The sequence below is a fragment of the Carassius auratus genome, chromosome 1 (genome assembly GCF_003368295.1).
Source record: "Carassius auratus strain Wakin chromosome 1, ASM336829v1, whole genome shotgun sequence".
Classification (NCBI taxonomy): Eukaryota; Metazoa; Chordata; class Actinopteri; order Cypriniformes; family Cyprinidae; genus Carassius; species Carassius auratus.
The window spans coordinates 11,262,602-11,290,210 of NC_039243.1; the positions used below are offsets into that span (position 1 = coordinate 11,262,602).

Here is a 27,609-nt window from a genome sequence, read left to right on the forward strand (position 1 = left end):
AGCATATCGGTGCTTTTTTAGTTGCAGATGAACAACAGTTTTTGCTGTGATCCTACATGAAAATCACAAATGTCAATTATGAACTGACCTTTTGGAAAATTTGGAAAATACCTGCTGTCACATTCCGTACTATTAGTATTTAAACCTTATTTTCCCACAAACTTTCCAAGGAATCGCACACAGATATTCTCAGAAGTGAATTGCTGTAGTCAATAAGGAGGCCGCTGATAATTGGCAGGCCACAACAGTAAATACTGCAACAGTGCTACCTGGTAGGGGACTGAGGTATAGTGGTGTCCTTGACGGCAACGGATGTTCTATTATCTCTAAAATCATGCAGGAAATGTTGCTTAAACACATGCTAATACTCCTTGACTCAGCTTTACGGTATATACAAACCGCTTCTGTACACCACAAACCTATCTAAGAATCTGTGGTGAAAACAGCTCTTGTGGGTGGACAGTACAAAGGTCATTTATGAATGTCCGCTTTTAACCTAAACGCTTTTTTTTTTTTGTAGTATTACACATTGTTATGTCATTATTTTTAATCCAAATAATATGCAATATTTATATCACATTGGTCTTATATACAACAGCTTAAAGGAATAGTTCTTCAAAAACTGAATATTTGCTGACTTTTAGGCCATCTGAGACGTAGATGAGTTTGTTTCTTCTGTCGAACAGATGTGGAGAAATTTAGCATGTTGTCAGAATGAGAGTTCTGTCAAACACTGATAGAACGACCGGTCCATCAGTTAACGACTTATTAAGTGAAAGCGTTTATAATAAAAAAACTAGATATTATGTTATTATGTATAGATATTATTAAAACTTCAATTTTGACTTCAAACCATTGCTTCTTGTCTATCTATAATATTGCTTTCTCCAGTGGAAAAAGTTGTCTTATCTGAAGCAGGAGAGAAATTTGCACAGATCAAGCATGGTTTTCATGTGAAAACATTCCTAAACACTTCTAGATTTTGATGTGAGGGGGAAACAGGGGATGGACTTTTTCAGTCGGGAAAGCTTTATTTTGGATTACGGAAGTTGAAATGAAATTATAGATTTTTTTTTCTTACAAACCCACAGTTTTTTATTTCACACAGTGTTAACTGATGAACTGGAGTCATGTGGATTATTATTTTGATGTTTTTATTAGCTGTTTGAACTCTCATTCTAATGGCACCCATTCACTGCAGAGGAACCATGTAATACAAAATTTCTCCAAATCTGTTCTAATGAAGAAACAAACTCATCTGCATCTTGGATGGCATGAGCGATTTTCATTTTTGGGTGAACTCTTCCTTCTGAAAAACAACTTAAGGTGTAAAAATATAATTATAATTAAATTAAATTAAAATTTAACAGAAAGTGCTTAGAGGCAGAGTGTCATGTCTGTTAAAAATAGAAAATAAGTATCCATCAGTGTGTCTTGTAAACCTAGATGTACCGAAAGACAACTTAGTGTGCATCATGCATTAGTACAAATGTCATCTCTGTATTGATCCACTAAGTAACTCATTTCTATATTAAACAGTTAGCATCAATCACTCCTGCATTTAGACACAGCACGGAACTATTAGGTCATGAAGTGGAATCCTGATATATGGTGACTGAAAAGTAGCAAAAGTGTTGTGATGAGTCTCTTGCAGCTTTCTGAGTGCTCCTGTAAATTCCACGTCCATCACTCATAGATACGGCTGTGCTAGTTTCCATGGCAACAGAGGCAGTGACTCAGCGAGTGTCTTCTGAGGTAACAGAGGAGACTTATTATTTGATGGAGAGAAAACTGTTTCATGCTCTAAAACAGATGTTTATTCATGTTGAGGGTCTGTGAGGGGTCCATTTGAATTTGCCACAAGCACTAATGGCCTTCCTTGTTAAGGAAAATACACAAGAAAGGGTGTGGATGATCCCCTAGAGATATTATATAACAAAGATAATCTTTGTGAGGGATAATACAGTCAAGTCGGTCATTATGGCCAAAAAATAAATAAAAAATAAACCCAGATTGGATGATCAGGAACTTGTCTCAGTTTGTATTCCAGTTATGACTATCTGACATGTACATTATACAATTGTTATACAGGAACTTATGAAATTAAACATTTCTTCAGTGGAACAGATTTTGAGAAATTTCGCATTACATCATTTGTTCAACAATGTGTATCTATAATATTTCTTTTTGCAGTGAAAATGTGGTCTTGTCTGAATCAGGAGAGGAATATGCACAGATTAAGTACTGTTCATAAGTTTGGACGACAAGTGAACTCCAAAACAGTTTTCAACAAATATGTCTGTGGATTTGTGATGTGAGATCAGAATAGGGAAGAAAGAGGGTTTAAGTGACTTTGAATGAGGAAGGGTTGTTGGTGCCAGACACGCTGGTCTGAGTATTTCAAAAACTGCTGATCTACTGGGAATTTCACACACAACCATCTTTACGGTTTACAGAGAATGGTCCGAAAAAAAATAAAATATCCAGTGAGCAGCAGTTGTGTGGAGGAAAATGGCTTGTTGATGTCAGAGGTCAGAGGAGAATGGTCAGACTGGTTAGAGATGATAGCAAGGCAACAGTAACTCAAATAACCACTCGTTACAACCAAGGTATGCACAAGACATGTTGATCCCTGAAGCAGATGAGCAGAAGACCACATCGGGTTCTGCTCCTGTCAGCTAACAACAGGAAACAGATTATACAATTCGCACAGGCTCACCAAAATTGGACAATAGAAGATTTGAAAAGCGTCGCCTGGTCTGATGAGTCTCAATTTCTGCTGCAATATTCAAATTGTAGGGTCAGAGTTTGGCGTAAAGAACATGAAAGCATGGATCCATCCTGTCTTGTCTCAACGGTTCAGGCTGCTGTTGGTGGTGTAATGGTGTGGGGGATATTTTCTTGCCACACTTTGGGCCCCTTGGTACCAATAGGGCATCGTTTAAATGGCACAACCTGCCTGAGTCTTGTTGCTGATCATGTCCATCCCTTTATGACTACAGTGTACCCATCTTCTAATGGCTACTTCCATCATGATAATGTCACAAAGCTTAAATCATCTTAGACTGGTTTCTTGAACATGACAATGAGTTACATGACACTTTCCTCAAATGGCCTCTCATTCTCCAGATCTCAATCCAATAGAGCAGCTTTGGGATGTGGTGGAATGGGAGATTCGCATCATGGATGTGCAGCTGACAAATCTGCAGCAACTGCATGATGCTATCATGTCAGTATGTTCCAAAATCTCTGAGGAATGTGTCCAACACATTATTGAATCTATGCCATAAAGAAATGAAGGCAGTTCTGAAGGCAAAAGAGGGTGGGTGTGTTTGTGTGTGTGTTTAAGACTGTGGGAAGTCATGACCTAATGACCTAGCCCAAAAGTTGTGGGTTTGAGTCTTGTACTGGCAGGAATTGTAAGTAGGGGGAGTGATTGTACAGTGCTCTCTCACACCTTCAATACTCCGACTGAGGTCCACCCCCAACTGTTCCTCAGGCACCGCAGCAAAAAAAATGGCTGCCCACTGCTCTGGCAGTGTGTGTGTTCACTGCTGTGTGTGTGCACTTTGGATGGAATAAATGTATCACCATACTGGCCACATGTCTCCTCACTTTCATATATATATTGATGCTGAAAATTACCATGTGCATAATTTTTACTTCATCGGTTCAAACATTACAGCAGTTAATAATAAATATGTAGTATCTCTATCAAGCTTTATATTCTGCAAACATATTTTTGGAGTAATCTAAAGTATCACCTGATATCACCTGGAACATCAGAAGAGGAAGTCATTGTTTGGTGTGATGATGTCTTATCGTCTGATCTACAACTCTTTGTTGGGACACCAGCCAGAAGAAACTTCCTGTCCTTTTTCTTTCTTTCTTTTTCCCATGTACAACTTTTAAAGCATTTCTATTTTAATTTGATTAAGTGTAGTAGATCAATGTCAGGCCTACACTGACAATCTGTACTAGATGAAGGACAGAGAAAGTATGTACGGTTTAAATTTAATAGGCATATATACTGTTTATATTATTTTTGAGCAGTATACATATATTTATATTTACTTTGTATCAGTTGTAAAACCACAATGTCTTATGTGTTACACCCTAGGGAGACCAAACTCTGTATCTGTGTCTGTCAGGCTTGTAATGTGGACTTAGTTTCTCCTGATGAACTCACCTTGAGTTTGACAAATGTGATCTTGAAAATTCAGTTTTTGACATTGACTGCTCTGCCTCTTTTGTGTGTTGTATTTGTGATTCTACGCTCTGTATACATGTAAACACTGTTCCAAGGTGGTTCAGTGCTTGTTCAAGGGTGTGTGGGTGGGTGGGTCTTCATGCACCTCTGTGCACTTCTAAAGGTGCAAAAGAGTGTAGCAATCAATATCACCAATATTTCTAGAAACGTTCATGCCCTTTCTTCCAATTTTCCTATGTTTTCGAATCTTCCTACATTTCTCATTCCTACACTTTTGCATATACATTTTTAAACAGTTTTTGTACGGTTTTGTTTTCCAGCATGATTTGAGAGTGATACAATGCTTCAGTGAAAGTAAGAACATGTGAGCAGGAGTTAATTGTTACAGTCAATGAAGGGCAAATGTGCTCATAAAGTAGCTCAAAAACAGTGCCTGTATCTTATATCAGTATTAACTTTTTCAGTTTCCATGGAGAAATGGTGTGAAAAACTGCATATATAGTTCATATATTTTAGTTCTGACAACCGTTTAACTGGCTTTTTATTGTTCATTCCAGATACTTTGCATTGTTATACATTTCAGCTCAGTTGAAAACTTGCTGTGTTTTTAAAGTATATTCAAAGTGGTGTTGAAGAGACAGCCTGCAGTAATAGATTAACTGCACTTTTTGTACCATCTTGAAATGAATTAGCATATAAAGAATCATGCTGGAACGTAGAAATTAATTACACATTTAATAGCTAGAAGGACACACATTGTTATTACATAATGATGAAAACATGTTCCAGGCATATGTGCATCCATTCGCTTGAGCTGTCTAAATATCCTAAAAACAGGCATCCTTGAACCGTTTCTCCACTTTTTGGCGCTGAACGCGGCTCTTGCGTCATGGGCTTTTTTTTTACATCACTCCCTTCACAGCGGATTCTACGTCTTTTTACGCACCCCTATTGTAAAGTGATTCCCACCCCAATTTCGTGAGCTGCACGACCGTGCTACGTAACTGGAGGTTCTGTTTGTGATTTGCGCTGGGTCGCGGTGGGCGGGACCCGGGCGCTCCGCTGGATATATTACGCGGGGCACCTTGGAGAGAGTCGGGTACGGCTCCATGTCACGGTGGGATTAGTGCTCCAGGAAGGGGTGTAGTATTCAAAAGGAGGCAAGAAAGGAAACAAGAGGGAATTCGCTGCCTAGGGGGAAAATCAAACCTTACAGTTCACCATGCCCGCTCAAAATAAAGATGAAGGAGGATGGAAGAAGTTTGTATGGAATTCGGAGAAGAAGGAATTTCTTGGACGCACCGGCAGTAGTTGGTGTAAGTATAACCTATTATAGATGTTGTATCGATAGTATTTCTACATTTCAGCACGTTGGATAGCACGGTGATGCCCGTCATCGCCGTCTCTATAGCAGCAGGTACCGATAGACTGTCTGGTCACGAAGCAACCTGTATGATTTGACTTTGCAGCAAATGTCTCACGGACTTTCATATATCGATATTCAGTCAGAACGCATGATTTGCAGTAGTAACGGATGTGTTTTGATGATTCGAAGCATTTTTAATAAGTAGGCTTATTTGTTGCTGTTTGTCTGTATCCTACGTGTTTCATTGAGATCACTTAGTCTTTAGACACGTAATATGTGTTCTATTTTTTTCTTCTAAATATAAAGATATATGAATATATAATCAATGCTCTGCCTGAATTTCATACACTGGAGGAGCAAAAGGTCAACAAAGCACGGCTTCAGATTACTGATCAGTTCGATATTTGCTGCTCAATGCTAAAATGAAATTAAATAAAATTATTTTCCTCCTCAGAAATAAATAATGAATCAAATAACGACATGGTTAAAGGCTTGTGTTTTTTTAAAAAAGCTGATTTTTTCATGTCTGTGGATGCCATGAAATCAATCAGCATATCATTTAATTAGCATACTTGTCATTTTTAACGTGCTACACGTGGAAAGGGTTAAAAATGCATCATTGTTCAAGGTGACTCAAGGTGAAAGGCCTAGTCTTTTTGGTCTGACTGCCTCATCTAAGGTTGCACTTAATACTGATGTTGTGTATTTAAGGCAGCAACAGTTTCTAATTAATCCCTTCAGTGTCTAATGATGCCTAATGTCCAACTCCATTGGCTCGGTAAGTAACTTAATCTGCTTTCTACTTCATATGATTTCATTTCTAAGCATCTATTGATTGTGTCTATCCAGTCGAGTGTGGATATAAAATCCATGCAGGAGCAAGTGTAAAGTTCCTGACAATGGGTGTCCAAAATGAGTCATGCGTTAGCAAAGCAATGCATAATTATCTTCTAGATGAGGAAGAACACATATAATCCTAGAAGTCAGTTTATCTCCTGAGATTTATGATGGCCATTACATCATCTAATACATTGACATTCACTGGGCTTTAGGCTCAATGACCCTTTGACATTGCTTTATGCACCACCGGAAACCACACAGGCCCTGTGCCCGAACTGCACACGAGTAACTAAAATGGAGTTTAGCACTGTAATGATTTCATTGGAAGTCATTTGAATGTGCATCATCTGGGCAGATTGTGAGTGAATTATTTAGGGATAAAGTGGAAAGACTGGTTGGGAAAGAACTGAATATATGACCATACTGGTTTGACTGCTCTGCGATGCCCCTACACATTGTTGATGTTTGATACACTGAGATTACTCATCATGTCCTGCCATGCTGGCACCTCTGTATTTTCTCTGTATGCTGGTATGGTGTCAGCAGATTCGTCTGTTTGATGACGTAACATCAGTGGGATCAGACTGTTCCAAGTAGTCATTTCCAATAATACTTTATTTTATGTACAAATTTAGTGATATGTATAAATATAAGTCTTATTATTAGACTTCTAGACTCTTCCGGTACACATCTGAGGATTTGAAGTGTCTTTTCTCCAAGGAAAGAACACACTTGCTTTACTGCATAGAATTTTCAAGCATCAATTCAAATCTAAAATTATCAAAAGGCACATCTATAATAATAATAAAAAAAACTATCATCATTAAATACAGTAATGACATCAGAATTGCTACTCAAAATGTCTTCAAATACTTAAATATGTCCCGTCTCTCTCTTTTTCTCTCCACAGCAAAAATCTTCCTGTTCTATCTCGTCTTTTATGGCTTTCTGGCTGGGATCTTTATCGGCACTATCCAGGTTCTCCTCCTCACCCTGAGCGATTACAAACCCACCTGGCAGGACAGAGTAGCTCCTCCAGGTAACAATTCTATTGCAGTGACAATCCTGCCTTTTATATCTTTCTTATAAAATTTATTCTGAGTGTAAATGGAAGTTGAAGTAATATAAAGGGGTTTTATAAAGCCCTAGGGGATCATAGTGGAACTGCATGGGGCCAAATTAAATACGAAGTGTACAATTAAACAAACAAAGAAAGAAGAATAACATTTTTTTATTATTTTTTATTAAATTAAAAAATTTTAAAACTTAATTCATTGTTTGCTTTCATTTTCTTTGTAAATAATTGTCAAATTTACTAGAAAATAAAAATAATAATAAAAAACCAAACAATTCTACCCCAATTTTTTTTATTTTAATATTACGTTTTATATACAAACAAATAGTTTTTATGTTGAAGTATCCCCTATTGAATCAGGGAGTTTTGCATCATTTTAAACAGATTTATTAGGTCAGTGGTGAATTGGATATTTTCATGCAAGATACATTTTAATGAACAACAATTTGTATATGTGATTTCTTTTATGTGATGATGTATTTTTCTGCTAGATCATTTTCTTAAAAGCCAAAACAAATTTTGCTTTCATTAGCCTACATACAATTTCAGGGGGTTCTTAAGGTCATAGATTTTGGCAACCCGTCTGGTTCCCCGATGAGGGCTTGGACTCGTTGTTCCTGTCACATTTGCTGTTCCTCTTGCAGTTTAAAGTGAGGCTTGAAGGGTTGGATCTGTCTGACAAACATTTGGTGGGTTCAGAGGCCAGATCAAGGGCACACTGGGCTTTTGGGGATTGATAATCTGATATCTGACAGCTGATATCTTTCACATATTCTTGGTAGAACAGAAGGCATGTGAAGTTAAGGGGAAATTGACTGACTATGCCAACATATTCCTTCCAGACACATTAGAACTATGAAGCACTATGTAGAGAAACTGATCCCTCTCCTCTTGGCAAGGCTTATTTAGGAAAACTGATCATGGGAAGCATCAGGATGATTCAAAACATGTATTTCAGAATTCAATCTCTTTCTCTCTAACAATCACAGTTCCTCATTCAGAGTCACTCCAGCGTTCAAGCTTTGTGTTCTGCAAACTGTTTTCAGGACATATTGTCTTTCACATATGATTTTGTAAAAAAAAAAAAATAAATAAAAAAAAAAAAGAGGAATTTGATTTCATTTACAATGCAGAACCAGTTATCAACCAGTTTCTTCAGATAAGCTTTGTTCATTTGTCAGATGGATTTGAAGCTGACCAGCCTTTACCTACTCCTAATTTTGTTTTGCATAATTTCATATTAATAAAAAGTCAGTTAATTTGTGAAAATTAATGCAATTCTAAAATTACATAAAGTATTAAATAACAGGGTTGCATGATTTTGCTTATTAATTTTAATAAAGGAAAAAATTACATAGTAGATTTTTATCTCTTATTATGATTGTAAAAAGTTTAGTAGATGCATAGTCGACCACAAAATTTAGAAACATTCTTTTGCGATTTGCCAAAGAAATTCTTGCATGAGTCATTCAACATTTCCGGGAGGTTAAACAGCTGTTAGAGTTTAAACTGATGTTAGTTATGAAATTTCCGAAGGCACACTTTATCAAGACTTGACAGAATTCTTCAGAATTGCACAATGATTGCTGATATTGCACAGGAGAGTTAGGGACAAGACTTTAATACATACGAGTCAAATGAGAGAACAACTATGTCTCCAAAGAAATGAATGCCAATATATCTGAATTCTTGGTATTTGTGTTATTTTATCTGTGCACAGGGCTCTCTCACCACCCCCGTTCAGACAAGGGTGAGCTGATCATCAGTCCGGAGGATGATGATACCTACAGGACATACGTCAAAGCCATGAAAGAATTCTTAGATTCCTATGACACAGAAAAACAAGTGGACCCAATGAAGTTTGAGGAGTGTGGAGGTACTAGATAACACATTGGTCTTCCGTTACTTGAGTCCCAAATGAATATAGATATATTCCCAGCAGGATCGAGGTTTTCATAAGCCTAACAATTGTAATATTCGCCAACTAAATAAAATATTGTTTACTGATTTTATACTTCATTTATCTCTTTTTCACTTCCCACTAGAAAATCATAATTGTATATAAAACCTTTACATTATATACCAATATATAATGTTTATTGTTTTCTATTTTGACAGATCAACCTGGAGAATACAAGAATAGAGGTGATCTAGAAAGTGACATGGGTGTCAGAAAGGCATGCCAGTTTAAGAAATCTTTTCTAGGACCCTGTTCTGGCATTGAAGATCGTAATTTTGGATACTCAGAGGGGAAGCCCTGCTTGATTGTCAAGCTCAACCGGATTGTAAACTTCAGACCTAAGGTTTGTTAAATACATAGAAAAATATTCACAAAATGTTGCAGGATCTTGCATTTCTGTAGCCTATGAATGAATTGACGTAAGGTTCGTTTTTATAATGCATCAGCAAGTTTCTTGTCTTTTATAATATTATGTAAATGCTAATATAAATACAATGAAACATACTATTATGTATATGTATACTATGTTCATTCTTTATTGTATTGTTTTTCTTAAAAAGTATTTTTTATGTTTTATTTAATAATAATATTATTAGTAATAAAATATTATTATTTGTTGCTGTATTTGTTTTATCATTTTTCTTACACAGTATTTTATTATTAATCATTTCTTGATCATTTTATTGATAAGTATTGAGCATTGCAGAAAAGTTACCATAATATGTTTTAACCTCTATCAAGTTGCATGCAAGTCTCATGTTCTTTTGTTCTTTCTTTTTCTTTCTTTTAGCCACCAGCATCAAACGAAAGCATTCCAGAAGATGCGCAGCACAAAGTCCAGCCCAACGTGATTCCTATCCACTGCACAAACAAGGTGAGCGATCATTTCCCTGCTTGACTCTCAATTGCTTTTTAAAATAGTAAAATGGTTGCTGACTGGCAGCATGTATTCTCTGGTCTTCTCTGAAACACCTACAGAAAGAAGAGGATGAAGGTAAGCTCGGTGAAGTGAAGTACTACGGTATCGGAGGAGGCTTTCCTCTTCAGTATTACCCCTACTACGGAAAGCTCCTGCACTTACACTACCTGCAGCCCCTGGTGGCCGTCCAGTTCGTCAACATCACCCCGAACGCGGAGATCCGCGTGGAGTGCAAAGTGTTTGGGGAAAACATTTATTACAGCGACAAGGATCGCTACCAGGGACGATTCGATGTTAAAATCGGTGTCATGACCAAATCAACATGACCTCTGAACAGAGTACCTCGTCTCTCTCCCTATTTAAAGGCAAACTAAGGCCCCTCTTCTGACTTGAGATACAAATGCACCAGAGAGAAGTTTCTCGCCGGTCTTCCACAGTGTTTAACCGAGGGGATGTTTTTTTGAATGTACAAGTGTCTCATGTCAGAAAGAGGCCTCACTTTAGTATAGGAGAGATTACTTAAAAAATAAAAAAATAAAATAAAAAATAAAAAAATATATATAAAAGATTATTTAAAACCACTAGTTTAAAACAACATACCGTCTTACATGTGTGGGACCTAACATTGTCTGTACTCTTTCCTTCAAGCTTTCTGCTTTCAGTGTAGGGTTAGAATGTAAACACCTGGAGGATTAGCCATAGCATTAAATATTTATTCTACTACCAAATGAGAAGTGTCCACGATCAAAGGGGCATGTTGTTTTACTGTAAATTACATTTCCTCTACCGATGTAGCCAGCACTGTTTTGTCCCTGTTGTATTGTATTGCTGCCTTGTGTGATTTCCCTATATTTAGAACGTGCACATTAGTTGCATATGTAGGTTGTTTTGAGCAATGCTATGTGTGTGATTCAGCATCATTTGTCAAATGTGCCTACATGTATGTATAGTTACTTAATGGAAATACACTGGCCTCTTAACATTGCCTTTCAGGGGTATTGATGTTCTATCTTTGCATCTTTTAGGTGTATTAGGTGGGTAATGAACCTTTTTTTCCCCTAAAATCACTACAGTGTAGGAGGGGAAGATTGTACTTCTCTATTAATAATCGTTTTCTCTGAATGTAGATGGTGTCTTTGGTTTCATGGTGTCATTCACGTGTGGAGGGAACCGCTATACTGAAGCTTTGATTTTTGTTTTTACATCTCTGTTTTCTTCCTTGCCTTGTCATTCTTCTTCTTATTGAAGACGTTACATGGCGTGGTTGAATGTTCTAAATTTCAATATTTATTGAGTGGTGACCTTAAATAATCTGTTCTTGCACATGCTCATTCTCGTCATGAATTCATGAACTTGTCATGAATGTTACCAATGCCAAAGCCATTAAAATGATTCTAGATTTTATCAGAAGTAATGCAATACCCTGTCCATCGGGATGTTTTGTAGGTGTGCGCAATCAGTGTCAAACACCAGAAATGTCAAATTTCATGAGTCTCACAAGCTCTCATGTTGAACTGGAAAAGACTAAACAAAATAAAACTGAGACTCTCAAGTTGTGGTGTTTTTATTTTATAAAATGTTCTAATATATCGTTTTAATGAAAGGTAATTTTAAAATGTTTATGTTTATATTCTCTGACAGTGTTGAGTTATACAGTAATGTTAACTCTGCCTGCTTTAAACGTTTTTAACATGATAAACGGTTTCAAATTTATGTAAGTAATCAAAGAGTAATCAAATGTAATCAGTCACATTACTTTAATAAAGTAATTGAAATAGTTACACTGCTTATTACATTTTAAATAGGCTAACTTTTAATCTGTAACCTATAACATTTCCAAAGTAACCTTCCCAGCACTGTTTGCTAAAACTAAGCCTGATCATGAACGATTACAACATGTAAAAAACATCTTTCCATATCAAGAGTTGCATAGGATGATTATAAGTTTATTTAAGCACATTGTGGATAAACATTTTAATCATGATATGTATTTGGCAGACACTCCAGCTGATGACATTAAAAGTTAAAGTGCAGACAGAAAAGAGCAAGAGATGAGAGTCTTTGCAAATGAGACTAAAAAAGTCTCTCATCAGGTATGGAATTACATTTGTTTCAATAATAATAAACGAAACTTTATGAAACTGAACGTAACTTTTTCAAAAACTATCAAAAATATGCCATTACAAAAGAAGAAAAAAACAATGAAAACAAAAAAAAAATTAACTCAGTCGCACAAATTTAATAGGCTCTTTAAATATGCTTCATTTTTTGTTAATGTTTTTCAAAGATTAGTTTTTGCTAATCGTGGATTTTGAATTCATTGCCACAGATTTTGCTTACTTTACAACAATACTTTATGACAATAATAACCCACAACAAAATGTAGCACACTGTAACATGAAAAACTTGTATCGATGTTATTGTTTACTTCAGTAACACAAGCTTACATCAAGCTGCCATGAAGGACAAGAGCTCATCTTTACAGAATGAGACGATCGAAGGTCAAATATTATTTACATATTTAGTATTAAAAATCAAGCGGAGGAGGAAGATGATGCCGCTCTGTGTCTCTGTCTCCTGAGAGCTCATCTTTACTGAGACGATCGAAGGTCAAATATTATTTATATATTTAGTAACACAAGGCACAACTTATTGCATACAAATCACCGCGAGAGCTTTTTTTTCTTTTTCTATTTTTATTAAAGCAGAGAACAAAAACATACAAAGGTATAAACATACATAACATAATATCCACCACAAAAAAAAGAATAAAAAGAGGGCCAAAATCTAAACCAAATTAAACAAGGAGATCAAAGGCAGAGCAAATCAAACTTATAGCTTTCTTATTAGATACTGAGATTACATTCAAATAGTTTTCCATTTCTTTTAGGAAAACAGAGAAGACAGGTTTACAGTTGGATAATTTGCATTTGTGACTGTGAAATTTGTTTAGGGAATATTTTTAATTAATAACAAAACTGCTATATTAATTTGTGGGGTCAGAGTCATAATACCGAAATATGTGTTTCATATGTACTGAGAAGCCTGGCAAAATCTTACACTTGACAAACACACCAATATCATCCCACAGTTGGTGACATGACCAAAATAAGTGTACAGTTTCTTCAGAACTCGAACAAAAAGAGCATGTAAGATCAATGTCAGATTTAAATCTTTGTATAAACTTCTTTACAGGGTAGAACCTGTGTATGAGCTTAAAATAAATGTCTTTCACTTTGTCTGTGAAAAAGATTTTTTTGCGGTAGAGACCAGATTTAATCACCGCGAGAGCTTTCCAATATGCGTGCCACTGGGTGGCGTCTGTACCTCCCGGTCAGAGAGCACCTGTCCATCAAAAGCTCACTATTCAATCAGAGTAGATCACTGTTAAGCCCGCCCCCATGAGAAGTTTGTGTCAAAACAGAAAACAAAAAACTGCAAAACGTAAGTGAAATATGTGGCAATGAATATAGAATCCACGATTCGAAAACGAATCTTTGAAAAACATTAACAAAGAATGAAGCATATTTGAAGAGCATGCTAAATTTGTGCGACTGAGTTAATTTTTTTTTTTTTTTGCATTTTCATAGTGTTTTTGTTCTTTTGTAATGGCATATTTTTTATAGTTTCTGAAAAAGTTACGTTCAGTTTTATAAAATTTCGTTCATTATAATTGAAACAAATGTAATTCCATAATCGGCGCCCCTGCTGGGATGAGATACTAAACACCCAGATTCCTCTCAAGATATTCCCAAATTTTTCTTTTTTTTATCTGAATTTTGGGTCTTGAAGAATCAGATATATGTTTTCGCACCCAAGATGATCTGAGGACACAAAGCAAAGCCACCTGATCTCAGATGTGTAATATCAACATGAGTCTCACGGTGAGTAAAAATACTAGCGTATATGATGTGTTTGTGTACAAGAGAGTAGATAGGAGGAGGATATATGGATGGTAATTACAGAATGAGCAACTTTCATGTGATGCCAAGTTATTTTCATTAATTAAAAGTCACTTTAAGGGCCACATAGCAATCATTACCACAAAGATATGCCACAGCTGATTCCCATACATGACTGAAACACTTATTTGAGTGACAGTTCAGCATGCAATAAATAATGCTTCAATCATGATTCTTGCATTAATAAAACACTTTCTTAAAGCTGCATTCTGTTGAAAAATTTTATATGTACTTTAAGTTGTCAAAGTAATGCAGAAGTAATATTTGCTACGATGGAATTTGAATTATCTAGACAAATAATACAGCAATCTACCTGGGATAAGAAACAGATTTTATCTTTGTGAACTGTGCACCTTATTTTAGTTGGATCCTTACTATTAGAGGAAAGAATAATAGAGATGCACTTCCTCCCATTGTTTGCTACTGTATGTGCCTGACCATGTATTTTTAGAGTTTTTTTATTTTTTTATCCTTCTCCAGTCTCAGTACTGGTAATTTCCACTGACAGAGTGGAAAATTTGATTTCCACTGGAAAATCTAATAGTTCAGTTTCATCCATCACACCCAAAGATAAACTGCAGTGCTTCACAACTATAGGACAGGAAGAGCTAAATAAACTTATCACTGTATCTAAACCAACAACATGTTTATTAGAGCCTGTACCCACTAAATTACTAAAAGAGTTGTTACCTGTAGCCGAAGAACCTCTTCTCAATATTATTAACTCTTCGCTATCTTTAGATCACGTCCCAAAACCATTTAAGCTGGCGGTTATTAAGCCTCTTATTAAGAAACCAAAACTAGATCCTAGTGAACTGGCCAATTATAGGCCCATTTCAAATCTTCCATTTATGTCAAAAATTTTTGAAAAAGTTGTGTCTGCTCAATTGAGCTCCTTCCTGCAAAGAAATGACCTGTATGAAGAATTTCACTGAAACTGCACTTGTTAAAATTACAAATGACCTGCTTCTTGCGTCAGATCAAGGATGCATGTCATTGCTAGTTTTACTTGATCTGAGTGCTGCGTTCGACACCATAGATCATGACATACTCATAAGATGGATTACAAAGCTATACAGGTATTCAAGGGCAGGCTCTAAGATGGTTTAGATCCTACCTGTCTGATCGCTTCCATTTTGGTTATTTAAATGGGGAGTCATCTCATTTATCACCAGTAAAATATGGAGTGCCACAAGGATCCGTCCTAGGTCCCCTTCTATTTTCAATATACATGTTGCCCCTTGGTAATATTATTAGAAAATACGGGATTAGTTTCCACTGTTATGCTGATGATGCTCAGCTATATATCTCAACGAGACCAGATGAAACTTCTAAATTGTGTTAAAGATGTAAAAGATTGGATGACCAATAATTTTCTCCTATTAAATTTTGATAAGACAGAGACATTAATCATTGGACCAAAAAACAGTACACAGAATCTTGTAGATTACAATTTGCAATCAGACCGATGTACTGTTACTTCCTCTACAGTCAAAAATCTGAGTGTTATATTAGAAAGCAACTTGTCTTTTGAAAACCATATTTCCCATGTTACAAAAACTGCATTCTTCCATCTTAGAAACATTGCCAAGCCATGTTACCTGTTTCTGATGCAGAAAAGCTAGTTCATGCATTCATGACCAGACTATTGTAACGCACTTCTAGGTGGTTGTCCTGCATCTTCAATAAACAAGCTACATGTAGTCCAAAATGCAGCAGCTAGGGCCCTTACCAGGTCAAGAAAATATGATCATATTACCTCAATTTTACAGTCCCTGCACTGGCTACCTATTAAGTTCCGTATCAGTTACAAATTATCATTACTTACCTATAACTAAGGCCCTAAATGGTTTAGCTCCTGCCTAGCTAAGTAGTCTTCTACCACGTTACAATCCACCTCGCTCCCTAAGGTCTCAAAACGCTGGATTTTTGGTAGTTCCTAGAATAGCAAAGTCCTCTAAAGGAGGGAGAGCTTTTTCACATTTGGCTCCCAAACTCTGATCATGTTCGGGTTTTAGACACACTCTCTCTGTTTAAATCTAGATTAAAAACGCATCTCTTTTGCCAAGCATTCGAATAATGCATCTCTTAAATTGTGACAGCAGTTGCATCTGATCAAATGCTCATTCTTATTATTTAGCTTGGGTTAAACTAATTATTTTACTTTGTTGGTAGTCTCTATTTGTTTCTCTGTTTTGCCACGGTAACTAGGATATACACAAGCTCACGTCTGGATCCAGAACACCTGAGAAGAGATGATGCTGACCCCTCAGAGGACCTCAGATGATGCTAACCCTGAATCAACAAACAGAACTAACAAATATTGCTACAAGTGTGACTGCATCATATAATACTTGCAGTTATTAATGTTCATCGTCGGGCTGAATACGTCTTGTATTAATTTTCAATATGCACACAAACTGACAGTCACCACTTATAAGCTACAACTAAATATTTCGAGAAATAAAATTTTCTGTAAAGTTGCTTTGTAATGAATTGTATAGTAAAAAGCGCTATACAAATACACTTGAATTGAATTGAATTGAACAGAGAATGGTACACTCCCATGTGGCACCCCGACATCTGATTAGCCACCCTGTTTGCCGCCTCAAATTTTCATTCAGTGAAGGCAGTTTAAAAGGCTTCAAGGCTCATCCAAATTCACTTACTTTCTCTCGAGATGTCTTCACTTGATACATTTTTAAGTGACAGTGAGTGAATGGCGGCATTTTTAGCTAAGTATGGTGTTCCATTATCAGGATTTGTGCTCTGCATTTAACCTATCCAAGTGCACACACACAGCAGTGAGTAGTGAACACACACACACACACACGTTCTACATTTGTCTTTCTGTGAACTGAATAAAGTAGATGCATCATATAGAGAAATATAATAATATAGATTGCTATTTCCATTTGCACTGTTTTCACAGCAAAAGTCATCATCGCCTTATTTTCATTCTTGAAGTAAACCTTTTGCCTGTAAGATTATTAGATTTAGTGTTTAGATGTTGGACTGTTGCATTGCATGTGAAAACATGATAGCATGGTGCTTTTTATCAGGTTTACGATCGGGTTTAGATTTCCTGAAAGGATTACGCTTCAGTACAGTCAGTCAGATAAGAGAGACAAGACCGTTCCAAATTTAGCCTAACATTCACTTCTGTGCTATAATATATGCAATTCAGTCACAGTATCGTGTGTAAAATTGGACCACATTTGACACATTAAACTCATAGTTTCATGAAATATCACTTCTACCGCTTATCAGCACAGGCTCTTATAGCCTTAATAATCTAGTTTGACATTTCATATTTTTGTTCCTGTTTTGCTCATGTGGCTGTTGGTGCTTGTAGCAGCAATTTTAATTTATTCAAATTCTGAATGGATATTATACCCCAGAAAGCGTAACTACACAATGTATCTCTTCTATAATGTCTACATTTTGTTACAATGAAAGGAGAGTCCAAAAAGTCTGAATTGAACAAAAAACTGTGGATTACGACTTAAATGCATCTGATTTGTCATTGCATTCAAGAAATCAACAGAATTGATTGGCTACATTGCTCAATGCTGCAAAAACATGATTTAAATAGAAACCTCTGATGCTCTACAGAGTGCAAACATAAAATGCACTGGAGCAATTGCCAGATCAGTTTCACCAAATTTTATTCTCATAGTGGTTATTTAAATTGAGAAACCATGAGAAACAAGTGAATAAAGACTGAGAGAGAGAACTTGAATAATTAGAAAGGAAAATACTCTGAATCCCAAGTGAATTTAAATGAGTACTTAATTTTACACTAATTTAGCTACACACTAATTTTTATTTATATGGACAACCCTGAAGTATAGCCTTGGCCACCCCATGTATAAAACTCTAGTTCTGATACTGGATTTACTTTGCTGTCTCCTGATTTTGATTTAAAGCATTAGCGTTTATAAAAAAAAAAATTCAATTACTACAAGATACAGTGCAGTACTTGCAAATCTTTTAGATATCATTATAATTAATTAATTAAATTGAATTTAATAAATTAACTTTAATTAAATGTATTTATTTGTTTTAATTTAATACGTTTTATTTTTTAAAATAATGTAATAATGTGATGTGAAAAATGCAAACCTTTAAAAAAAAAAAAAAAAAAAAAACTCCTATAAAGTTGGAAATCCTTTCAAAGATTAATTGGAAAAAAATATAAATAAAAATAAAAATAAACAATGTATAGCATTTAGAAACTTCTTCATTAAAAAATAGAAATAAAATAGCGTAAAAAAGGGAAAATGGAGGGAAGGAATGTTCTGTAGTGGCAGCAGATCTGGAGGCACCCATTATGCCTGCCTGCGTCACCATAAAAAAGTTCTGTGTGGGAGAGATGCAATTGTTGATTTATGATAATGTTATAAGGCTGAATAAGCACCAGGTGCACCTCTTTAATGTTTATTTTTACACACTACTTCACCCTTTGGAATAACACATACACACACACACACACACACACACAAACACACTATTACTTTTGCAGTATAAAGGGATTTCTTTACTCATTATTTATTTATTTGTTAGTTTCATAATGATAAAAAAAGATGGTTTGATTCAGTTTCAAACCTTTTCATTGAGCTGATGTTCTGACATAGCAACAAATTCTGTATTTTTGTAGAGAAAGACAACCTTTTCTTTTGTTCAGATCTGACCATTATCTCATTGACTGGTATATCTGATTGAAATGACCCCCTCCATACAATGCCATTCTCCCCTCCTCACTTTGGTTTTTAAGTTAAGTGACTATCCATTTTGATTGAGGTCAAAATATTAAAAGGTCAAATACAGTTAATAACAGGAATAATTTGACTTTAATGTATGAATACTAGATAATTAAAATAGTAATAATACAAAAATAGATTCACACACAAATCTAAATAAAACATAATTATCTCTGTGCAATATAGCTGCATTCATATCCATTCTAGTTACAATCAATTCCTTAGACAATTAGTTTAACAAATGTTTTGTTTTTGTTTTAAAAATGGAATCTGATACGTGAAAAATCCACTGAAGTGCTAATCTGATGGCGGGTAACAACATTTATTGTCCTCCACAAGGTGCACCATGCCAGAAAAAGATATTTTAAATGATTACCAGCACATAGTGACAAAAAGACATTATTTCACTTTAAACACATTTTGTATGCATCATGTGCTTACACAGTGCATCAAATGGTTTATTTTCCCAGATGAAACATTGTGCAATAAAGAGTAAAAGAGCCACAATGACTTGTGCACATTACAGAAACATAAGATCATTATCTTCCTGGTTAGAAACCAGTCCAGTTGACTTTGAAAGAATCATTCTGGGATTTGCTTTCCATTGAAGTCAACTCTAGAGAAGAGATACACTGTAATTGTACTGACACAGTTTTTCTTGCATTAAGCATATTAGATTATTCAGATATTATCAGTGCTTAGAGAATAATGGGAATGAATAAACAGACAATGGAGTGGTTATATTGAATCTTTCTGTAGGTGGAATATGATATTAGCTTGTGTAAGCAGAAATGTTGACTTCCTCAGTGTGTGCGGATGGGTTTGCAGCGGTGGGGAGAACAGACTCAGCAAACAGTGCTACAAATACATGCTGCACTATACTATTAATAGAAGAACGAACACAAATCGTCTATCTTCTTCTGCTGCTTCAGTTAAGATGGTGTTTTATTTTTCTTTCAATCTTTTGATGTGTTATCTGGCACATTCCCTCTGGTAAAATAAATCAATAGCACACATGATTGACCCTGATCTCTAACAGCCCAACAAAATTAGCCTGGGTGGAGTGTTGTTCCCTCTGACGTGTGTCAGCGCCAAACAAGAGCATTAATAGAATATGAAATATACAGGAAGTTGCATAATCCATGCTGAGCATGCACCTGTGCTATTTATAAAACCCTGTCTTTTCTGGGAAGGTCAAGGGCTAACATCTTGATTTACAACTTAACTGGAACTGTTTCCTTCAAATGCCCTAGTTCCTCTGTGCTCAGACATGCTCTTATGTTGCCTGCCTTCTGTCCCTATTAACACACACACACACACACACACATATAAACAAATATACTTTGATATCTTAATAAGGCACAGAGTTTTATTGTTTCATATACAGCTAACTGGAGCAATTTTTAGAACACACGCACATCTTATTTTGTTCAACATCCACAATTAGATACAAATTATATATAAAATGTATAAACATTATAACATAATAATAGAATTTGAAATATGGGAAAAACCCATTTGTTTTCACTTACTTTTAAAATGTGTTAAATTGATCTTTGCTTATGTTTTAATCGGAGGTGTAAAAAGTTCTCAAACATTTTACTCAAGTGAAAGTACAAGTACTCATTGAAAATTTTACTCAGTTAAAAGTACAAGTATCTGGTCAGAATCATACTAAAAGTTAAAAAGTATAACTTTAAATTGTACTCAAGTTTTAAAAAAGTAGATTTAAAATTTAAATTAGTTTCTGGCAGACAATTCAGAAGAATGGTTAAAGGGAGAGAACGAAAAAATGCAATGGCACAGGTCAAACATGTATATTTAGTTCAACAACAATTAAAATGAAACCCAGCTGAAAAAAATTAAATAAATACAAATAAAAATAAATAAAGTGAAAGGGATTAAAAGGAAACTCCATAATTTCCACCCTCATGCCATGACTTTCATTTATCAGATGAACACAAACTAAGAGTTTTATATAAAAAAAAAAAAATCTTTATATTATGCAAGTGTGGGACATCCAAAAATGACACTTCAAAAACTATACACAAAGAGAATATGACAGTATCTCATGCAACCCCTGTTAATGAATCACTGTCTTTTTAAGTGAACCGTCATGTTCTCTTTGTGTGGTTTCAGAAGTGGTTGCATTATATGGACTAAAAATCTTTGCTTGTGTTCATGTGAAGAAAGAAAGTCATAAATATCTGGGATGGCACTTTTGTCGGGCAAGTGTGTTCGCATAGAGGTTTTCAAGAGCTGATGTGTATAAATATAGATTTAAACTCAAAGATCAAAGAGACAGGATAGTCTGCGCATGACCTGATATTTTATTCTTACCCAGAATAAGGCAAGATGAACTAAACACTCATGCCGTGTGTGTTTCATTCAGGAGGAGGAGCAGGAGATCGCTTTCTCGCAGAAAGACGAACCAAGAAAATGGACAAAAGCATCCAGCTATCACTGCAGGAAAACAGTTGCTTTCATAGAAAAATGGAAATGTTTGGAAACATCAAGACATTACATTTATCTGACACTTTTATCCAAAGTGACTTACAATTGCTATATATGTCGGAGGTCGCACACCTCTGGAGCAACTAGGGATTAAGTGTCTTGCTCAGGGAAACATTGGTGTCTCACAGTGGATTCAAACCCAGGTCTCTCACACCAGAGGAATGTGACTAATCCACTGCACCAACACCACATTAAACATAGGCTACGATTGCGACAATATGTGGTTTATTTCATTTATTTATTAATAAAGTATATGAACAATGTAGTGCAGTAATGTATTTATTTATTTTTTTATATTTAATTTAATTTAATAATTAAAAAAAATCTGAAAAAAAATAATTATTGACTTCAAGCTTCTGAATGGAGTAGAATGTTTAAAAAGCTTCTTATTCCAGATAAATCCTGATCTTTGGATCTTTCTATTCATCAAAGAATCCTGAAAATACTCAACTGTTTTAAATATTATTAATAATAATAATTTTTTTTTTAATTTCTTGAGCAGTAAATCAGCATATTAGAATGATTTCTGAATCATGTAATGATGCTGAAAATACAGCTGCGCATCACAGAAATAAATTACAATTTAACATATATTTAACATTTATTTTATATAGTTAAAATATTTCACAACATCAATACTTTTGCTGTACTTTGGATCAAATAAATGAAGGCTTGGTTAAATAAAAGAGACTTCTTTATAAAATATTAAAAATCTTACTGTTCAAAAACTGTTGACTGGCATATATAGATTACAGAAATGTTATACTGTAATGACTAATGATTTATGTATATATATATATATATATATATATATATATATATATATATATAGATAGATAGATAGATAGATAGATAGATAGATAGATAGATAGATAGATAGATAGATAGATATATAGATATATAGATAGATAAAGCTGAGCTGTTCTCCATTCTACTTGTCATGACTGAAGTCACACCCATTGTAAAGGCACATGTGAGCGGTGTGACATCATCTTCACACCTCCCCCGTCTCGTGCTGTAATCTGAATATGCAGGATTTTGATGACATTTGTTGTAAAGCTAAACATATGCTGATAGTGGCAAAACTTTATCAGTAGCTTGCACAGAGGGACGAATATATCACTGAACCTCAATTGGGAACTGAAAAAAGGAAGCTGAAGCTGAAATTTCCCCCAACTTACCAGATGACCAGGCCAAAGGAACAGTGAAGCATGAAAGTTTTCATCTCATAAACATACATACACACAGCTGAAAAGGCTCATGCTCAACATTTTTCCCCTTCTCAATTAAAGGGAAAAGTAACACTACCTTGCACAACACTCACAGAAAAAAACAGCTACCAAATTCTCACTGGGGTGGTGCCTGATATGCACACTTTAGGTCCTAAATGTACCTTTAAGTTAATAATATGTACCATTTAGATGTATACCTTTGAGTTTTTGTACCACCCCAGTTAAAAATTTGTACCTTTTGTTGTTGTTGTTGTTGAGAGAGTGTATCAAGCAACCTTATTAACACTGTAAAATCTGACATATGAAACAATTGTCAGAAAAAAGAAAAAAAAAAACTACATATATTTAAAAAAAATAATAATAATAAAAAATTTAAAGGCTTAAACCGGCCAAAAAATAGGACATTTTGATGAAAAAACTATTTATGGATAATCTAGGTTTAACATACTTCAGTCATCTTGTAAAATCACTAAACATGTTATTCTTATGTCTAATTTATAAAAATCAGCAAAGATTTCACAGAAAGAAAAAGAAACATGAACTACATTTTTATTCTAAATACAAAATGCTATTATTAATCAGATGAAAGAAGATGTGTACTGTACAAGACATACAACAGGTTTTTCAGGAGGCTTTTGAGGAGTGTTTATTTGCATATCACAAAAACATGATTGCATTACATTGCATTATGTTATTACTCCATGGCTTCAGAGAAAACCTAACTCACTGGCATTAGTCTTCATCGCATGAGCACTGTTGTTTTTATTTATATAATAAATGTGTGTGTGTGTGTGTGCGTGTGTGTGTGTGTGTGTGTGTTTCTGGACTCATTCTAAAGAGTGGACATATGGCCGAGTTTTGGAGCCTTATGTGGATCATGACTTCCAGTAATTGTGGCCGATAGCTGTTTATGCAGGACAAAACATGAACTGGAAGATCATAATAGTGGTATCATAATAGAGTTTGGCCTGTGGACCAGCAGGGGGCTCTGGGCTCCATGCTATATTTGTGTTTGTGCTGTAGAAATCTTTTCATTTAGACTTTGAAATAAACAGATTGATTGATTGATTTTATATGGATAATTCGTTTTTTTTAGCTTGAATATGTGCTATATAGTGTATGTATGCTGTATAGGTCTGTATATTATTATTATTATTTAATGTTTATTCAGCAAGGACACATTAAATTGATTAAAAGTGACAGTAAAGACATTTATGTCACACAATGTTTATTGCCCTTCTTATGAATTTTCTATTCATTACAGAATACTTGTAGATAAATGTAGCATATTTTCCACACAGATGTTATGCAGCACAACTGTTTTCGACATTAATCACAATAAATGTTTCTTTAGCTTTTTTAAATACCAAGTCTATTTTAATGTATTATAATTAGTATAACAACAAATTATAATTATTTTTACAGGTATTATTTTAGGATACATTCAGTATTTATACTAAGGTAAGGAGTCAGGGGACTTAAACAATTCAAACCACACAGCGGTACAGCAATTAGATCAGGACTATCAACAGCACCTAACAAGAGCCATCTCTGGAGACTTATGATGTTAGCATGCTCATTAGAAAACCAAGAACCTTAACTGGACTTAAACAAGATCTTACTAAAGAGTTCTAAAGGTACAGGACTTGTATATGGAACTTGTACTTGAGTCTTTTTTTCACATCTGTTGTTTTTATATGGACCCTTGTGTTGCAAATCAATACACTTCTGGTATGTCTACCCACCTGGATTTTTTTTCTTTTTCTTCTTCTTTTTTTTTTTCATTAAAAAAATGTTGTTCCATGTTATATTAACAATGACATTTCCGATTGTTCAAATGGTCAGCTGTCAGGGGCCTTGCCTGCACTATTGCTACGCCTCTGAGCATGAGTAGCTAATCGATATAACCTGAACTCTTTAACTGAACTCGATATAACCAGCTTTCGATATAATCGGCTGGTCCCGTGCAAAGTTCCAGGCCAAGAGCGACTCCATCAAGCAGTACGTGCATTTCCGAAAGGTCACCAAAGATCTGGAGGCCCGAGTCGTGAAGTGGTTTGACTACCTTTGGATTGAACGGAAGCCCTGCAATGAAAAGGAAGTGCTCAAGAACCTCCCAGATAAGCTCAAGGTGGAGATTGCCATCAACGTGCATCTGGAAACCCTTCGGAAGGTACGTATCTTCCAGGACTGTGAAGCGGGTCTTCTTGTTGAGCTCGTCCTTAAACTCCAACCACAGGTTTTCAGTCCAGTTGACTACATTTGCAAGAAGCGTGACATCGGGCAGATGATGGCGTCACGCAGTTTGTGGTCCTCAGCTATGGCGCTTACTTCAGAGAGATCAGCATTCTCGGCATCAAAAGAAGTAAAGCCGGTAACTGCAGGACTGCTAACATACGCAGTGTGGGATATTCCAATCTGTTTGCGCTCTCAAAAGATGACCTAATGGAGGCGTTAACTGAGTACCCAGAAGGAGGATCTGGACGAGGTTGTGGAGGATAAGGACAAATAGTTCCCCACTGAAATAGACCTTTATAGAGGAATCTGGCATCATTTAAGAGGAATTCCTCGATCTCAAAGTATTGCTGCAGGAACATGTACTATTTATAGATGATTCAGTGAGAGTCTTGGCATTTCACAAGACCTAAATCTAATTTGTGAAGGCATGCGAACAATGAGCGATCAGACAGTTTTATTCTCAGTTTTATGCTATTAAGTAATGCAGTGTCTGAATTTCAGGTAGTGTGATTCCTAAACTGAATTTTAGGAGGGTTATTGTGCAGCTATACTCTCTGTGAGATGTCATGCGGCAAGTGTTTTAACCAGCATTGGTAAATTCAGAAAAAAACCTGAAATTTTGTTGCAATGTTCGAAGAAGTTCTTAGGAATTCTTAGTAATTGCTTCAAAGCTTTGTATTCATGTTATACCAAAGCAGAACATCCTCTAATTTTTATACAAGTTATCCATACTGTGCAGATGTGGGCATGATCCTGTTCAGACTTGCCCTTAATGTGAATCTATTCTCCACAAGGGATTGTAGCCCAACAATTAGACCTAACAAACATTAAAGGATGGTATATATATATATATATATATATATATATATATATATATTTAATTTAAGTCATTTAATTGATCCCATACAGATACTGACCATGAAATATTTATATTTAATATTTAATATGAATATTTATGAAGGTATAGTTGCTGTTTCATGTGTCAGACATTTATTGCCATCTAGTGGATGGTCACTGTGTTTAGCTAAAGTCTGCAGGTTTACCTGAGATTTCCTGTAGTTCAATGTCCATTGCATTCCACTAGTTGTGCTTAAAAGAACATGAATATACTGTACTTAGTTATGAGGCAATCACTAAAGCATAAAGGCACACATAGATAAACCTAGCATAGATAAAAGTGCTATTTATTTTTGACATGGTGAGGCACAACTGGATCTACTGTAGATTTCAATTCTTTTAATCGACCCATTACTTTTGGTCCCAGTCTGTTGCTCTGTGCTGACACTGCTGTTCGCGTGTGTCTCTGAGATCAAGAGAGGAAGAAAGTTTATCTCACGTTATATTCACCTCACACCTGAACAACAAGGCAAATAATGTGCTGTCTTCATTACCAGATGGTGGAATCAACTTCCCTACAAGCAGAACAGACATAAAACCACCTTTCTGTTTTATGAATGATTGCATTATATACTTCACCAATCACCCTGTCTAAATGAGGATTAAGTGCTACACGTGAAATTTGGTGCGATTGTTCTCACCTTGTTTCTGCAGAGCTGACTGCAGCTACTGGATTTCTGAGACTTGCAGACGAATCAAATTTACATTTCTATTCAATGCTATTGATTCAATCATGTGATAATAATTCATACTAACCCGCTGTCTTCATCTCCATCCTCTTTAATAGATGTAACTGAAGATCTCTCAGACTCTCAGACCTGCCAGAGAAATCAAACCACCATGAATCTGTAAATGCTGTCACAAACAATTCACAATAGAGGGTTTACAGAAGCTGGAGGATAATTTATATATTTACACTCCATATTGAATCTGGTCTCTGATGCTGTCGGGTAAGATCCTGAAGAGCTGGAGGAGCCTTCACAGCCATCAGGACGATACTATGGATAAGAGTTTTGCAAGAGTTGGACTAATTACATGAGAGGTAATGTGTAAAGCAGTGTGTGTTCGTGTGTGTGTGTGTGTGTGTGTGTGTGCGCAATGCTTACAAACATGGGGTGCAGTCACTTCTTACAGTTGAAATATTGGATAAAGTGCTCAAGGCCACAGAGGGAAACTTCTTCCATGCACAACCCCTTTGATTATATCCTGCATTTGGTATTTTTAAGAAGAAAAAAAAACCTCTTAATAACATTAACAGAATATTATAAAACAAATCATTCAATTCCTGGATTCTAATTGTGCCAGCTATGATATAAAACATAAAATCCCACTTCTAGACATTTCGTTCTTTGGGAAATCGTTTCAACCTGTGATGTGCAAAATTGTGTTTTTGTGCAAATTCTTAACAAACCTTTCCATCTAGAAATTTCATCTGGGTTGGAGGGACATGCACACCTACAGCATTGCCTTTAGTGACAGTGTATTGCGGCAGTGGACACAAATGGAAGTCCAGGTCACACTCCAGGTAAAGCGGAGCTGGTTAGAGGCAGAAACATGTGGTGCAGGATTCTCAATTAAAATACAAAAGATAGCATTAATTCAAATTATCTCACTCAGCACCATTTTGGATGGC

General features: G+C 35.5%; 2 protein-coding genes across 2 annotated transcripts in view; one reads left to right on the forward strand and one right to left on the reverse strand.

The window, feature by feature from the left end:
- LOC113109348 (myb-like protein U) overlaps nucleotides 1–27,609 on the reverse strand; it is a 972,647-nt gene that overhangs the window by 574,588 nt on the left and 370,450 nt on the right. The window lies entirely within an intron of this gene.
- Nucleotides 5,289–11,922, forward strand: LOC113109833 (sodium/potassium-transporting ATPase subunit beta-233). The gene is made up of 6 exons (XM_026273615.1): nucleotides 5,289–5,526; nucleotides 7,327–7,455; nucleotides 9,212–9,367; nucleotides 9,610–9,794; nucleotides 10,242–10,325; nucleotides 10,430–11,922. Exons 1-6 carry the CDS (start codon nucleotides 5,433–5,435, stop codon nucleotides 10,694–10,696), a joined length of 915 nt encoding a protein of 304 aa, XP_026129400.1. The 5' UTR covers nucleotides 5,289–5,432; the 3' UTR covers nucleotides 10,697–11,922.

Coding starts and splice junctions, on each gene's coding strand:
- LOC113109833 (XM_026273615.1), top strand. CDS start 5,433: ATGCCCGCTCAAAATAAAGATGAAGGAGGATGGAAGAAGTTTGTATGG. Junction 5,527..7,326: donor ACGCACCGGCAGTAGTTGGT/GTAAGTATAACC, acceptor TTCTCTCCACAG/CAAAAATCTTCCTGTTCTAT. Junction 9,368..9,609: donor GAAGTTTGAGGAGTGTGGAG/GTACTAGATAAC, acceptor CTATTTTGACAG/ATCAACCTGGAGAATACAAG.